The sequence below is a fragment of the Eretmochelys imbricata genome, chromosome 18 (genome assembly GCF_965152235.1).
Source record: "Eretmochelys imbricata isolate rEreImb1 chromosome 18, rEreImb1.hap1, whole genome shotgun sequence".
Taxonomy (NCBI): domain Eukaryota; kingdom Metazoa; phylum Chordata; order Testudines; family Cheloniidae; genus Eretmochelys; species Eretmochelys imbricata.
In genome coordinates, this window is record NC_135589.1 from 19,527,524 (window position 1) to 19,543,304 (window position 15,781).

The 15,781-nt window shown below is 43.7% G+C and overlaps 1 protein-coding gene across 1 annotated transcript; it reads left to right on the forward strand.

Moving 5' to 3' along the window:
* Window positions 1–189: 189 nt before the first annotated feature.
* Window positions 190–2,255, forward strand: LOC144276805 (actin-1-like). Its single transcript, XM_077837161.1, has 2 exons — window positions 190–213; window positions 1,119–2,255. The coding sequence occupies exons 1-2, from the start codon at window positions 190–192 to the stop codon at window positions 2,253–2,255; spliced, it is 1,161 nt and encodes a 386-aa protein (XP_077693287.1).
* The last annotated feature ends 13,526 nt before the right edge of the window (window positions 2,256–15,781 follow it).

Sequence of the window (15,781 nt, forward strand, 5' to 3'; positions counted from 1 at the left end):
ATGACCTTGTGTCACCAGTTTATGGGAAATTCAACACAAAAATCCTATTAAAAACAGCTGATTGGCCGGGTTCTTTTTCAACAACCAGTCACTCAACTTTCATCCAACTGCAAATGAAAAAATAAGTTTGAACAACTTATGATTCATGTCATCATTCTCACAAACAGGACAATTTATCAGGGGGTAGCCATGTTGTATATAAATCTCCCCACTGTATTTTCCACCGAATGCATCCGATTAAGTGAGCTGTAGCTCACGAAAGCTTATGCTCAAATAAATTTGTTAGTCTCTAAGGTGCCACAAGTCCTCCTTTTCTTTTTGCGGATACAGACGAACATGGCTGCTACTCTGAAACCAGACAATTTATGGTAACCGTTATATTTTGGAGCTGGCAATTATTGCAAACAAGAACATTTACAGTAATCTTTCTATTTAGGAACTGGGCTGCAAGTCAAACACTTTATCTTCTGGAATAACTTTTAAAGTTACTTTAAAAACTATCAAGATGAAACCCATGTAAGCAGTACAAGGTTTAAAATTAATTTAAGGTCTGTATACCCATATGAGCTACTTCTCTAGCATATTTTCGACTCTAGTTCCATAGGAGCCAAGCAACTGGTTTTCCACAGGTTTCTTTTTACCTCATGGAGTTATTTATGGGACTCAGAACATGGGGTTAAGTCTTCTCAAGATGTCTCCATCATCGAGGAACTAGATAGTCATGAGCAGACCAAATTTCATGTTCATTAGGCATTAACAACTGAGTTAAAACAAATATATAATATAATCAAATGCAAGCACTAGAATCTGTCCCCATGGTATGTCATGGTGGTTGTGCCTCTGTTATAATTCACCTGGGAGATAAGAATGGCTCAGTCATAGGGAGAGAAGCAAAACTCTTCATACTGGTGACCTTCAGGGCATTCTCCCAGGCCTTTGGGAAGGGAGCAGTATTCATTAGGTGGCCATGATGAGCTGTTAGCTCAGGGGGACTCAGAGGAATGTTCCCCCTTGTGACTCTCAAGAATCTAGAATATTTAACTAGACATTCTATGTCACCTGAGCAGAAGCACAGAGCCAGAGAGAGAGCTGCCTGGAGACTGCTTCCGTCTTGCCAGAGAATGTCTGAATCCAAAATCTTAGATCTCCCCGCTGTAATTTTTGACAATGGATCTGGGCTGTGCAAAGCCGGCCTGTCGGGAGAGCAGGCACCAAGGTCAGTCATCGCTACTGTCGTCGGCTACCCCAAATCCAAAGCGATCATGTTTGGAGCTGGTCACAGGGAGTATTATGTCGGAGAAGAAGCCCAGTCCAAGAGGGGCATCCTGTCTTTTAAGTATCCAATGGAACATGGCATAGTTACATCATGGGAGGACATGGAGAAGATCTGGTGGCATTTGTTTAAGCATGAACTCAAGATGAAGCCCAGCGAGAGGCCAGTGTTACTGACCGAGGCGCCACTGAACACATTGTCGAACCGAGAAAAAATGGCCGAGATCATGTTTGAAGGTTTCCAGGTGCCTGCTATATTTGTGGCTCTGCAAGCTCTGATGGCCCTTTACGCTTCAGCCCGCACAACGGGATTAGTGCTGGACAGTGGAGATGGCGTGACCCTGACAGTCCCTGTCTACAAAGGCCACTGCTTGCTCCATGGTGTTTCCAGGCTGGATTTTGCCGGCAGAGATATTACTAAATACCTTGCTCAGCTGCTCTTGGAGACTGGATGTTCCTTCGTGAGCACGGCGGAGAAGGAAATTGTGAAGGACATCAAGGAGAAGCTGTGCTATGTGGCCATAGAACCCAGCCAAAAAATTCAGGAAAAGCCCAAAAGGCTTGGATGGGAGTATATTCTCCCAGATGGCAATGCCATCAAGATTACAGACCAGCTGTTCAGAGCTCCTGAAACCCTTTTTGTGCCAGCTAATGCTGGCATTGAGGCACCAGGGATTGACAAAATGATCCTTCAAAGCATTATGAAATGCGATGGAAATATCCACCCTGATATCATGAGAAATGTGGTATTGTCAGGTGGGTCGACCCTTTTCCGAGGTCTCCATGAGAGACTTCTAAAGGAGCTGCAAACTCAGAGCCCCAGTGCAATCCCTGTAAAGATCCTAGCATCCCGAGATAGGATGTACTCTGTGTGGATTGGGGCTTCCGTCCTCACCAGCTTAACATCATTTAGGGACATGTGGGTCACGAGTGAAGACTACAAGAAAATTGGACCATCTGTGCTTCAGAGAAAATGCTTCTGAGAAGACCAACCATCCAGAAAAACACAACACAAACCTGAACAGCTGGAGAGCAGCTAATAAATCATCGCAAAAATAATTGATTTGTAGTAAGTGATTTTATGGCTTGGTAAAGAAAGAGCCCTTGTTCAGTGCCTTTTTTTGCTATCCAGCATGCTGGTTTTAATTCTATAAATGTGTTGATCCTTGCTGGAACTGCAAATAGTTTGTCGGACTTTTAAACTCAGAGAACAAGCCACCTCCATCGTATGTCTGGGAGGGCTGGCTCACTGCCCTTCACCGTAAGCTACCAAAAGGTAGAGAGAGACCGCTGATGGAAAAATAGAGGGCTCTGGTGTACTGCTGACCCTTTGCTATGGCATTGGAAGTCTCTTGTGGTAGCCATGGTGAGCCTGGAAGAAGCCCAGAAAGAGATGAGCTTTTAAGTTTGTTTTTCTATATGAAATGAAAAGAAGTTGGTGGAGTTGTTAAAGGAAGGGCCTGGGAATTAGGGTTCCTAAATTCTATTCCAAGCTATGCCGTTGATTAGCCACACAACACCAGGCTAATCACTTCACCCCCACTGTGCCTCAGTTTACCTCTCTGTGGTTTACCCCTCTATTCAAATAACTTTCTACAGCACAAAGATGATGTGATGCTTAATTAAAATATGCAAAGTAATCTGAGATCCTTGGGTGAAAGGTGTTGATTTCTGGTTATTGGGTTTGTTTTTTTTTCATGAGATCCCCTGACAAGTTTTGCAGAGTCAGGAGCTTGGATGAAGTTCAAATATCCACACTTTTAGGTACCTGTCTAAACAGGAGAGCCACTACACAGAACCTATCTCTATATTCAAGTTCTCCTTCCAACTGCCCACCGCCCGTCATAACTACTGCAGCAGATCCTCAACTGGTGTGAGTTGTGTTAGCTGTAGGTGAGGGGTGACTGTCCAAAGTAGGTTTCAGTGTTAGCAGTTGTGCCCCCTACCCCAGCAGCCCTTCTCCCCTAATGTGCAACTACTCGACTCCTTGGAGAAAGGTCTTGCAGAGACTGGTCTAGGTGATTCAGTTAAACAGAAGGCAAGGTTCTTCTGCTCACCTCAAGGTGACCTTCCTTTGCACAAGGTATGGCTCTGCTCCGCTGTTCCTCCTACAGTTCTGACTCCAGCCTCTCTTCAGCTGGCACCACCTATTGTGCCGAATGCTGCGATGGTTTCACCACATTGGATAGTTGACCACAGGGCCTGGGGTGAGACCCACCTAAAGGCATTTTCGCTTGTGAACGCAGCTAAAGGGTTGAACCAAAGAACTCCCGAGGTAAAAGTTTAGTGGTTTAATTCGCAGCATCACCTAGCCCCTAAGGGCTGAGATTGTTGAGATTTACGTTACTCCATTAAGTTAATGTACATGCTCAGAGTGCTTGCAGAGCTGTTATGAAATCTGATTCACGATCTTAAATCTTTGTTCTATTACAGTATGTTACCTTTTAGCAGCCCACTGGAAATGTGTAAACAAACGAGGTACAACTGTAGACAGTTTAAATATTTTACAGCTCACTGACTTCCATATGAGAAGGGATTTACAGTAACTTAAGTGTTCAGACTCCTGCTCCAATAATCCAATGCAGATAAAAATGCAAAACACATCGCCCTGGAAAGCATGGGAAATCTGACAGAATGGAGCACCTCATGGTTGTTGTCGGCATGGGAAAAACAAAGAGAACCATTTCCTTGCCAACCCAGAGCCAGCAACACAATCACATTCCATTAACAGAGAAAGTGAAGAACTCACAGACATCAATACACTCCTTTAATAACATTTCACACCTAGCGGGCCAGAGAGTTAGCGAGTGTAAACCAGTGGGAGTGATGGCCATTTACATCAGTTGAGGATCTGGCCCACAGTATCTAGCTCCTTTTATATGAGGCTCTCAAGCCCTTATTAAAGTCACATGACTCCCACCCTGTGAAGTGGGCCTTGCTGATTCCATTTTACTGATGAGACGTGACTGGCTCACACAGCAAAACTGTAGCCGAGCTGCATATGGGACCCAGGAGTCCAGACTCCGAATCAGTTTCTTTAACCGCTGGCCGACACTGATCTTCAAAGGGACCAGGTTTCCACTCTGTAGTGCTCACCTGGAATTCCTGACCTACCCTTATTTCATTTTTACTGTAAGAAAGCCTTGGGTCTTTTGCCTTAAGTGTCTTGAAGTAGCACCCTCCTCCCAGCCCTGGGACTGCAACTCCAAAGCCATGACAGTTACCTTAATCCAGTCCTGCCTGTGCTATACCTTGCCTCTGGATAGCTAGAGAACGTCATTCACCAAGGCTGTGAGTCTTCCCAGCACCAAGAGAGGAAGGATGGTCTTGTGATTTACGCCCTGCATTGGGACTCAGGAGATCTGGGTGTAATTCCTGGCTCTGCCACAGCTGCCTTGTTCAACTTTGAGCAAGCGACTTAATCTCTGTATGCCTCAGTGCCTGACCTGTAAAATGTGGATCATGCTATTTCCTGTGACTCACTTGTCGAGTTAGCTTGTAAACGCTTTGGGGCAGGGACCATCTCGTATTATGTACAGCACCTAGCGCAATGCAGTCCTGATTTTGGATGGGGCCACTAGGTTCTGCCATAATAAATCTTTCACCAGCACAAAAATTGACTTTAAACTAGAGATGTGGCTGTGTGGGAGAACCTGTGCCCACATCCCCAGGCCCGTGGGTCATCAAGAAATAAATACCATCATTTGAGAAGATGACACTGGGCTGTATAAACATATCTACTTGCTACTGTTAATTCTCTCCCCCCACATCTAGCTTAGCTTCCAACCTAGCAACAGTGCCTTCTTTTCTTTTAAATGTCAATTCATCATTTTATACATTCCCTGAGCTGAACAAATCTAAAGGTTTTATTGCCCATGTGTATCCGATCATGTCAGGCTGGGACAATGCAGACTGAGTACCCAAAACAATGTGGTTATTCTCACCTGCCTATTGCTGGCTGCAAGCTCTTGAGAAATGTAGGAGAGCTGCCCTCTCTCCCCCCACCCCATTATCACATGTACAGAAAAAGGTTTGGGCTCAAACCTGCACTAGACACATCATAATTTTCTCTTTTATTCCAGTAGCCTGGTTCCTTCCCCCTTCCCCTTTTCAGCAGTGTGAAAACTCTGATGTAAAAAAAGAGGTGACCACACTCCTATTCCTCTTACAGGTAGTGAGACGTTAAGGGGTGCCAGCAGGCAGCTTATGCTTAAAGCAGGAAGTGAAGGACCTTAAGCCAGGTAGATAGCATTCCAGCTGAGTCTATTTCAGAAAGATCTGGGGGAAAACGCTTGAGTGGAGGGAACCAGGGCAGAGAGAGAACAGGCCCATGCACAATCTGGTACATGCTAGCAGGAAAAAAGAATTGTTCTTAGGCACATGGGTCTGATACCTGGAGCAGTTCCTGTGGTCCACCTAGCCGAGTGTCCTGTCTCTGACAGTAGCCTTACTAGATATGTCAGAAGAAGGTGTAAGAACCCCTCCCTAGGCAGAGAGATGCCCTCATGAACCAGGTCTGAAAGTGATCCCTTACAAAGTGTTGGAGAGAAGGGGAATATTGCCAGTAGAGGCAGAAAAATATCTGGCCTCAATTTCCTCCCCCTCTAAATGGATATAGTTCCATCAACTTCATTTACTCCAGTAGAGAGTTTGGCCCAGCTGCCTTCATTTTTGACCTTTGTGCGGCTGGGAGTGCATTTGGCTGTGAGGAATTTGACGGTAAAGGGTTAAGAATGTTCCTGTGTTTTGCCCTGCAGAGGTGTTGCTAAGTTAAGTACTATTTTCCTCTTGTTGAGAGAAGTTCTGTATTCCTTACATATACACAGCCTGAGTTTTATTAAGCTGTTCCACACAAGTATGATTTTTTTTTTTATTTGGAAAACTTCAGAGTGCCCTTTTTTCACACACACTAAAGTTAGCTTTGCTGAGATTCATTAGCCTCCTTTTCCCCAGTGTGGAAATGGATACCTCTCAGTTATGCAACTTTGAGGTGCACAACTCTGAAAAGCAGCAGAGGCAGCCAAAAAAAGCATTGTTCTGAGCTTAGACGTGTAAAATATTCATATTCAATAATAAGAATAAAAAAAACTTAATAAAAATTTCATAAAGGAAAATAGGCATTGTCACTCGGTTCCCAGGGCTGTAGCAGCAGCAACTTCCAGGCCACAATGTTACTTGGGGTTTGTATGTTTTTTTCCACTCTGTTAATGCAGAACAATTCATTTGTAAAGGCCCAGATTTTTAGAAGTGGCCTCAGATTTTAGGTACCCAATGTGAGCCCGATTTCCCTAAGGGCAACGCACCCGTGACTCGGATTTAAGGCAGTGGGATCTGCACCAGGTGCTCAGACCTTCCAAAGCAAAGACCTATAAGAGTTTTTGTTTGTTCTTTTTAGTTTCTTATTATTTATATTTTAACAGCACCTACATGCCCCAGCTGAGATCAGGACCCCTTCATGCTGGACATACCCTCAGCAAGACTGCCCCTGTCTCAAAGCGCTTTCAGTCTAAACAGACAAAGGGCAGAAGTACAGAAGGAACTAAGAGACTTGCCCAAGGCTTACGTGAAGTCTGTGGTAGTGGCAGGAGATGAACCTGGATTTTCTGCCTCCCCATACCATGCCCTAACCACCCGATCATCCTTCCTCTGCGTGTGTGTGTACAAAACCATTTCAGATGATTAGAGGAAAGTGGAGAGAGACAGAACAATGGGTGGGCCTGGGGGAAGTGGAGAGTGAGAGCATGGGAGGGATCAGAGGAAGTTGAGATGACATCACAATCCGGGCCTGGGAAAGCGAGAGATCGTCTTGAAGGTCTGAAGGCCCTGTGCCATGAATACTTTCTCACACAAATTGTCTCACTAAATACTTAGGGTGAGATTCTGGGTGAGCCCCTGCAAGACTCAACATAGAATTCATAGCACTGGCAGAGGGGGACCACATGGGTTTCCAAGCCACCTTAGCTCCTCCTGATCATGGGGAGCTTTGGGGGCTGACAGAGCTTTAGTGCAACTTTGACAGTCCAAAGGGCGTAAGTTACTGTCGCCTCTCTGGGCTGCCCTCTGGGCCGCAGGTGCTGTCCAAAATCTTCACGGTACGTGGCCGGGGGGGGCGGTCTGCAGAAAGCAATCTTACTGTGCAACCTTGTTCTTCCTACATTGGGGGAATCCTCTCCCACTGGGCTTTTCAGGCTCCTCTTGTACTTTTACCCAATGTAACCATAGAGCAGGGGTGAGGCTTGCATCTGTAGTGCTTATTTTAGTGCTTCGGAAAGTTGTGTAGTACTCTTACCCCTGCTTTACAGATGAGAAATCTGAGGTGCCGAGAGGTTACGTGAGTTGCACCAGGTCACACTGCCGTGGCCTGACCCCATGCACATTGATGTCAGAGTTTTACATCTTTCCATGGATTTCAGTAAGCTTTGCCACACATCCCTAGTCTATGGCAGACCTGGGAATGCACCTCAGATCCTATCTGCTGCCTCATGTGAGCTGGGATAACTTGCATGTGTAAGCGTTTGTAGAATCAGGTCCTGAGAACCCAGCAGCAGTGGAGAATGTTAAGGCAATGTTATAAATATTGTTCAAAAAAAGAGAACTAAGGAGCAAGCAGAAAGGTTCTGAATTTAAAATTATTGCGCCTGACAGTGAAATATTATGAAGATATATGGGAGTAAAGAATGAGAAACTCCAAAACAACCAATGCTTGAGATGTTTCTTTTATCTAAAATATAGCTGGCTAAATGTTTCACATAGAACAAGTCCCAGGGAACATAAATCAGGGGATGTAAGTTGTTTTATAAAGACCTCAAAATATAAGTTCTTTACCTCCCACATTTTTAGACCAAATATTTTAACTGGAAAAGTATGTGAGACAATAAGCGTGCATATTACATAAGTCTTTAATGATGGCTCTTACCAAGCTGCTTTGTTCCATGCCCATGGTTTAGTGGTTATATACAAGGAAAATAATTTTTTTTAAAAAAGCACTGCAGAAAACATTGATGGTGGAAACATTGTGAACTTGAGTGACAGTTTGAAAACAAGAAATGTGTTGTGACGCTGTCTGTCACCTCTGTAAAGTTGTGTTGGGGGTGGGGGTAGAGAGAGAAGCAACGTAACTGTGCATTCCCTGTGCAGACTTCATGAAATACAGCCTCTGGGGAATGCCAAATATTAGCCCTGGGACTGGACTTTCTGTAGAATTAAGTATCTCCTCTGATTTTGGAGGAAAAATCCACACTTGGCTTTTGCTTCCACCATATTCGCTGTTATTGGACACAGGGCGTTTTTCTTCCTGAATTACGCTTTTGATCCCCAGCTTAGTTCATATATAGGAAACAGAATTAGCTCACTGCAATAGTAAAGGTTGTAACAATCAACCCACTGGGGCCCAGACTCCGTTCCGAAGGAGAACAGCGTAAAAAGAGAGAGAGGAACTGGTATGGCTCTGCTGTGCAAAGAGGCAGGTCTCACACATGGGTTTTGCACACTCCTACATGCCAAAGAACTGTCCAGCATGGGAGCACTTAGCTGTGTTAGAATAGGGAGGAGGCAGGGGATCCAGATGACAGAAACTGCAAAGGAGAAGTCTCTTGTGCTAAGAGTGGCAAGATTGGGTAGAGTGGACGAGAAGAGACCATTGCTAGGTAAGTAGACAAGGGGATATAGAGATAGAAAGTTAGTAAGGTCAGCTGGAGAGAGTCTGTGGTGAGTTTTAGCAACAAGGAGAGTGGGTTCCTGCCTGCGGGAGCAATGCAATTGTCTGGGGCTGCAGAATGATACGGTTGCTGAATTGAGATTAGACGCTATCTAAACCTTCCTAAAAGGCTCCTCGTTTTTTCTGTCTGATATTTCTGTGGCTGTGGTTTCTGCAAACGCAAACAGTAACATGGGGACACGTCTCTCCCTTTTGCGAGGCTCCCTGATAAATCCTTTTTCTGTCTCTGTAACACTTGGCCGCACTTTCTTAATTTCATATTTTTTAAGGCTCACATAACGGGAATGTGCTGAGCAGTGTGAATCTGACTTGGGAAGTCAGCCGACCAGGGGGTGTCCATCTGTGGGCCCCAGGAATTCCAGCAGGTTTTCTCCCCACCCATCAGAATCAGCTTGGATTTGGTATTGTCTCATTTTGCTATCTGCTTTATTCCGGTGTCTGAGAAGGGAGGATGTCCTGAAGCCTTCACATGGCTTGCCACATGAAACCACTTCCTCGCTATCCAAAAGTTTAGAACATCAGTCTTAATTTGTCTGGCCCTCGGTGCTGCACACTTGCAGAACTTGAGAATTTACTGCTTGTTTTTGCAATGAATCTCTCTCACCAGAGTAAGGGGGAAATCTATGGTGCTCAAACTTTTCTCTCACTCTGGTTCTTGAAACATTTTAGATCAAACACAACTCTGACTAATAACAGTGTCTCAGGCCAGGTCTTGCTCTAGAAACTTTTGCTGATATAGTAATGTCAGTTATAGGTGTGATTTTTTTTTTATCCACAGATAGTAGGTCAGATTCTGATCTCAGTTACACCAGTGTAAATCCATTCCATTCTTTGGATTACGCTGGATTTACACTGATATAACTGAGATCAGAATCTGTTACAGGAGTGCTCTATATCTCTATGTAGGTAAATAGTTAATTAATGGATAAAGTGTTAGTAAATGGCACTCAGGAATATGGAGCATAGTTCCTGGACTTTGTAGACCAGGAACTTCTTGTTGTGCAGCTGTTATATCAGCTCTCAACAGATGGTTCCAGCTGATGAGATGATAGCTGTATTCTGGGATGGATGAACTGTGATGTCAAAACCAGAGGAGGATGGTCCAGTGGTTGGCAACTAGCTGGAGGCTTTGGTTCAAGTTCCATCTTGCCAGGGCCAGATTGTGAACACCTTGCTCAGTGGGAGGAGGACAAATGGTGCCCCATGAGCTGATGGGACTACTTGCCCTCTGGTGGGAGGAAGGAGTTAGCAGTCTGTACAAATCAGGAACCCGGATAGCATGGAGCGCAGGGAGTTGCCTAAAACAGTGTGAGTATGTCCCAGCGTGCCTGGCTGAGACCATTCCAATTCAGTGGCTAATATACCTCTGGCTTTTGGCTCCAATCTTCCACTCCCCACAGAGTCCCCAGTCCTGTAACTTGTTATTGTCAGGCAGATACCTACATTGCATGAAGTCCCACAGAAGCCAACAAGGCTCCATGGAGATGCAGGGGTCAGCCCGCTCACCGAGTCAATTTCAGGATTGGGGCCTGAAGGCCACTGAAATCAGTAAGAGTTTTAATCTGAATAAGGAGCACAGGATCCGGCCCATATATGTAATTAGCTCTCCCCAAATTAAATAATCTTACTTAATGAAGTAAAGAGCCTTCGTTAAAAATGTGCTCTGAAATGTTCAGCACTGAAGCTAGTTCCACTGGTTTGATTTATGCATGTTAGATTTATTTTCAGTTTATACATGAAGAACTGTGTACATGTCATAAGCAACCAAATGGGTGGGATTTTTTTCCCGGAAGCCACATATGTGGATTAAAACCACCAATATTTCATTAAATTGCCTCATAATTTTTTTTTCACGAGAATGTCACCGAATTTCTAACCTGCTCCAGTTGGCACCAGCTCACATCCAAGCTCTAATATCAGTGGAGTTGGTAAAGTTTCCAGTTTTTCTGATGAGAAATTACATGAAACCAAAATAATTCTTTCCATGGGGGATTTCACTGCCACTTTTGTTTCTAATATTCTGCCTCCTGGATGAGAAACCCTTTCTTGGGCATCTGTTTCTTCACTGGCTGTATTAGCTACCACTATTTACAGTACATAGGCATCAACCCATCATTTCATTTCTAAAGGAACCTGATTGCCTAAATGGAGTATCCAAAATCTGATTCTGGCTGTATGTTCCCGGACAATTAATTGCAGATGGCCTCTCCAATATAGTTGCACAAATCCCCTTAAATATTTCTAGTGACTGGAATGCAATTTGAGACATGCCCTAGGTAGTCAAATAAATATCCTTCATAGAGAACTGGCTGTGGATAATTAAAGTGACGCTCTTCTTCTGGATAGTTATATTGCTAATGATCTACAAAATCTGGACCAAATGTCTGCTGCTTGGATTTTGTTTCTTCTTTTCAAGTACCAAAGAGTGCTTCAGGCATTTTTTGGCAATGGTTTTAGAGCAGGAAAATAGGAAATGAACTGGAAAATTTGAAGACTACAGCAAACAAGAAAATTCTGGAAGGAACACATTATATAGAACCACCCTGGCCATTAATAATATGGAAAGATTTCATTAAGAACAGAAAAGCAAAAAGAAAGTACTGTCAGTATCACGCCACACCGGAATTCTGCCGCGGTCTAACTTGCAGAATGAGTTATTCCGAGGCCTGGCTGCCAGTGCAGGCGGTGGCCACTGCACTGAAAATTCCACTTCTCAAAAAGAAAAGAAAAAGTCAGAACTTTCTAATGCGGGGCAACTGGAATTTTTTTGAACAATCGTGCCAAGGCTGGTTTCCTGTGCCCTGAGTCCAGATAAGTGGATTTTTCTAAATGGTTTTGTTGTGGCAGGATTTATTGGGCCTGGTTCATTCTTACCCTCGTGCAGGTGTCCGTGTAGGGACTGGGTGTGTGTGTGTGTGTGTGTGTGTGTGTGTGTGAGTGTGTGTGTGTGGGTGGGTGTGTGGGTGGGTGTGTGTGTGTTCCTTTTAGTGACTGCAGAATGACTTCTTTGGATGGAAGGTGCCATGATGATCATTGCTCAGATAGGATCTGCTCCAATTAATTGCAAAAGAAGCAACCTCCCAAACTGCTTTTCTGTATGCGTCCCCCCAAAGGCCGGACTTCTGGAGGTGCCAGTATACAGTAAACAAGCTACATGAAACTCCTGATATAAAAATGAAATGAGGTGCACCACAGATCGATTTCACTGTATTTAATCATTTATTTATTTATTTACGTGTTTATTTGTAGGCAAAGAGACTCTATTAACCGTTCAGCGACAGGACACCTTCTGTGCCATGGTGCATGGTCTGCAATGGGCCGTTAGATGAGCGGCATCAGGACGCAAAGGTGATTGTAGTTCAAATATAGGACAAGAAGCTAGAATTCTGTCCTGTGTTCTTTTCCCCACTGTCCCAATGAGTCATTATTTGGCCTTTGGAAAGTCAATTAACCTGTCTATACATCAGTTTCTCCATCTGTGAAAGAAGGTGACCAATATTCACAATAGCCTTCCACAATAGTGGAGCTGAGAGGCTTCATTGTTAATTAGAGCTCAATTTGGAAGGGTGCTGGATGCCCCATTATTAATAATTATTATTTTGTATTATGGCAGCACTTACGGCTCCAGCTAAAATCAGTGTCCCCCTGTTCTAGACAGCGCGCAAACATCCAGCAAGAGAGAGTCTCTTCTTCAAAAAGCCCAAAGTCTACATGAACAAGACAGACAAAAAATGGGGAACTGGTGCACAGATAGGAGATCTGGGGTCAATTCTGCATTCTGCCATACGCTCCCTGTGAGACCTTGATCTGAGTCCCAGTCCAGTGCCTTAATCCCAAGGCCATCCTTCTGCCTCTTATTGGAAACTTCCATTGAAGGTAAAAGGCAAGATTAATTTTATAGACACCAGCAGGAGCCAGGCTCTGGACCCTGCATGCTGGAAAGTCTGCCTGGCTAGCAAGGATTAGGGGCAGCTGCCCACAACCCCCACTCTGTTGGAGCAGGGAGCCTAACACCAGCTAATGTAGCCTACAGATCAGGAGGACTGGCTGGAGAAGGGGCAGAGCAGCCTGGCCAGGAGATGTGCAGATTCTGGAGCCCTAGTGAGATTCTAAAGCTGCTCTTTCTCCACAGGCAAAGGGTGGGAGATGAGTTTTTGTCCCTCCGCCCACTGTTTGTTGAGGATGCTCAGCACCTCACAGGTCCAGGCTGGGTGTACATGTAGGAAAGGGAAATCCAGTGGGAAAGTAAAGCAAAAGGGGAAGCGGCAGGAAAAAATTATCTGGGGCTCAGGACAAGAGTTGGTCAGGAAATGGGGACTTCTTCCACAGAAAATGTTGATAAAAATGGGGGGGGAAATCACATTTGGCAAAGAACCAAAAATTTTCAGCTGAAAATTAAAAAATGGCTTTGGGTTTTCAGTTTTTCAATTAAAATTTTCTGCAGAAACTGGACACTTTTTTTGTGAAAAAATTGTTGCTTCCAAAACCCAATTTTCTCAAAAAAACATCTTGGATGGAAAATTTCCAGTCGGCCCTAGTAAGAAGAATGCTTTCAGTTGTTCACAGTGAAGGGAATTCAGCCCTGCACAAGGACTTTGCACTCAAGTCCCACTTAAACCCTCACTATAAAGTTTAAATAAGACTGAAGTTGTGGATTGGCTTTGTACTGGCCCTCCACACCAAGTAAATTTCTTTCATTGTCCCTAACCTTCAGGTTTAGGCAAGAAGCCACAACCACAGGAGCTAACCCTTGAGCGGTACTTTGCTATTGTAACCAGTATCTATTTGCATGGGATAAAATGGAACTGGTGCAATCAGAAATGAACAAAATTATAGCAAAGTTCTGCAAGTGTATGTTTGTAAGCCTGTGTAAAGATAGAAGGGGAAAAAAACTCATTTACATCAGAAACATTAATCTGTTCAGCTGTGCCAAGGCCCAATCAAACACTCAGAACCTGTGAAATTGTTTTGTGGAAGGCAAACAATTCTCTGTAGCCTTTCATCCCTCTATGGTACATACCTGCCAACTCTTTACTGTTGCTCCTCCTCTCCTGCATCAGAGCACTAGAAAGGCTCATAAGCTCCCAGAAAGCGTCCATTATCACAAAGGTTTCTGTCTGTTACAACTAGCGAAAAATCTACTGAATTTAACATGTTTTCTGTTTAGAAAATGGTTTTGTTCTTTCTAATCCCCTATGTGGGATTGTCTGTTCTCCCCATGTCTGTTCTAAGCAGAGTACACAGTATTAAAATGCCCACCACCGAAAAGTGCAGCAGAGCAATTGATAATACCTGCCTTTGTCAGAAGTTTTTGCACCATTATGTCACATCCTATACATCACATTTTTGGAGGAAAGTGGTTTGGTTTTTGCAGTAGATTTTAAAATATCCACTCTGCTCTGGGAACAGAGCTGCCAATAGCCGAAAGTTAAATTTATTATTTGTGTTTTGCATATTGCCAGTGCTCGTGTGAGGAGATATAAAAGTAATGTTAGCAGTTATATAGTACACAGGGTCGGGGAAATCAGGAAATCCTTAAATTAGACATGTCACCCATATTCCATGAAGGAGAACATACCTCTGGGACATCCATCTTTTCACTCAGTAGTATAATAAAGATTGTCCTATCTGAGCCACGTTTGCCAATATCCCTGACTATCAGAAGTGCCATTTCCTGAGCAGCCCCCCAGATCGTGAAACATACAGCAGATACCGTGTGGGAGTCAAAGGGCATTAGGCAGCAGCTGAGCACCTCGCCTGGCATTGTCATAGGGTTTGCTCTGTAGAATAATCATTTACGTTCAGAGTGTCTTTCATCAGGAAGGGTCCCCAAAGTACTTTATGAACTGGGACCCTGATCCTGTAATTGACTGCACACAGGCTTAGGACCCATTGATTTCATATCAGATGCACCCTATTCTATTCTATTCTATTCTATTCTATTCTATTCTATATAATATCTTGTACAGCTCTCATCACCGTAGTATCTGGGCACCTTCCAGCAGTGCTTCAAGCAATATTACTGACATCTACCATGTGTTGTTTGTTCTTCATCCTGGGCTCAGAGGGGGAAGCATGTACAGTGGAGTGTCTTGTTTTAGTAGAGTTTTATTTATTTTCAATATACATATTGCTCTATGTTTATGTTAGAGACAGCACCTCCCACAGTCTATTGCAGGAACAGGACCTGAATATCAGAACTGGTTGAAAAATGCCAATATTTCTTTCCATGGGAATTTTTTTGGGGGGAAAAGTTCCTAAACCACCCCCTCAACATCAGTTTTTTCACAGAAAATTCAAAACTAGCAGTTTTTTTTGTTTTTTGAAACCTGATCATTTTTACCAAACATCAAAAATCTTTCGGTTATGGACTGAAAAACTGGAATGTTTTTGAAAAAATGTTTGGGCCAAAAAGTCATGCTTCATCAAAAATATGTTTCAACAAAGCAATTTTCAATCAGGTCTACTGAACATAAAGCAATCCTCCTCCCCGCCCCCGAAATGCAACCAGCTCTCTGGTGGAATGAGGTAGCTATTTCACAGCACACAGCAAAATTGCACAGCAGCTTTGAAAGGAAGTAAAGATGAAGAATGTGTGCATTTGAAACTGCTTTATGAATTCAGGATTCCAAACTGGAATTTTTTCTGGGGCTAATCCCCATCTCGAATGCTGAGAACATACCCGATACTAGTGATTTCTCTGCTCACCTTAGGCCACAAGGGTAGAGCTGACGTGGTTCTAATTTTCTTGACATATTTTTTTTTTGCATACTTCTTTGAAATGTATTGTAT

Bases quoted from the DNA above. Each gene is read 5' to 3' on its own strand.
- LOC144276805 (XM_077837161.1), top strand. From the start codon at position 190: ATGTTGTATATAAATCTCCCCACT. The intron at 214-1,118 runs GTATTTTCCACC...CCGTCTTGCCAG, and splicing joins TGTATATAAATCTCCCCACT to AGAATGTCTGAATCCAAAAT.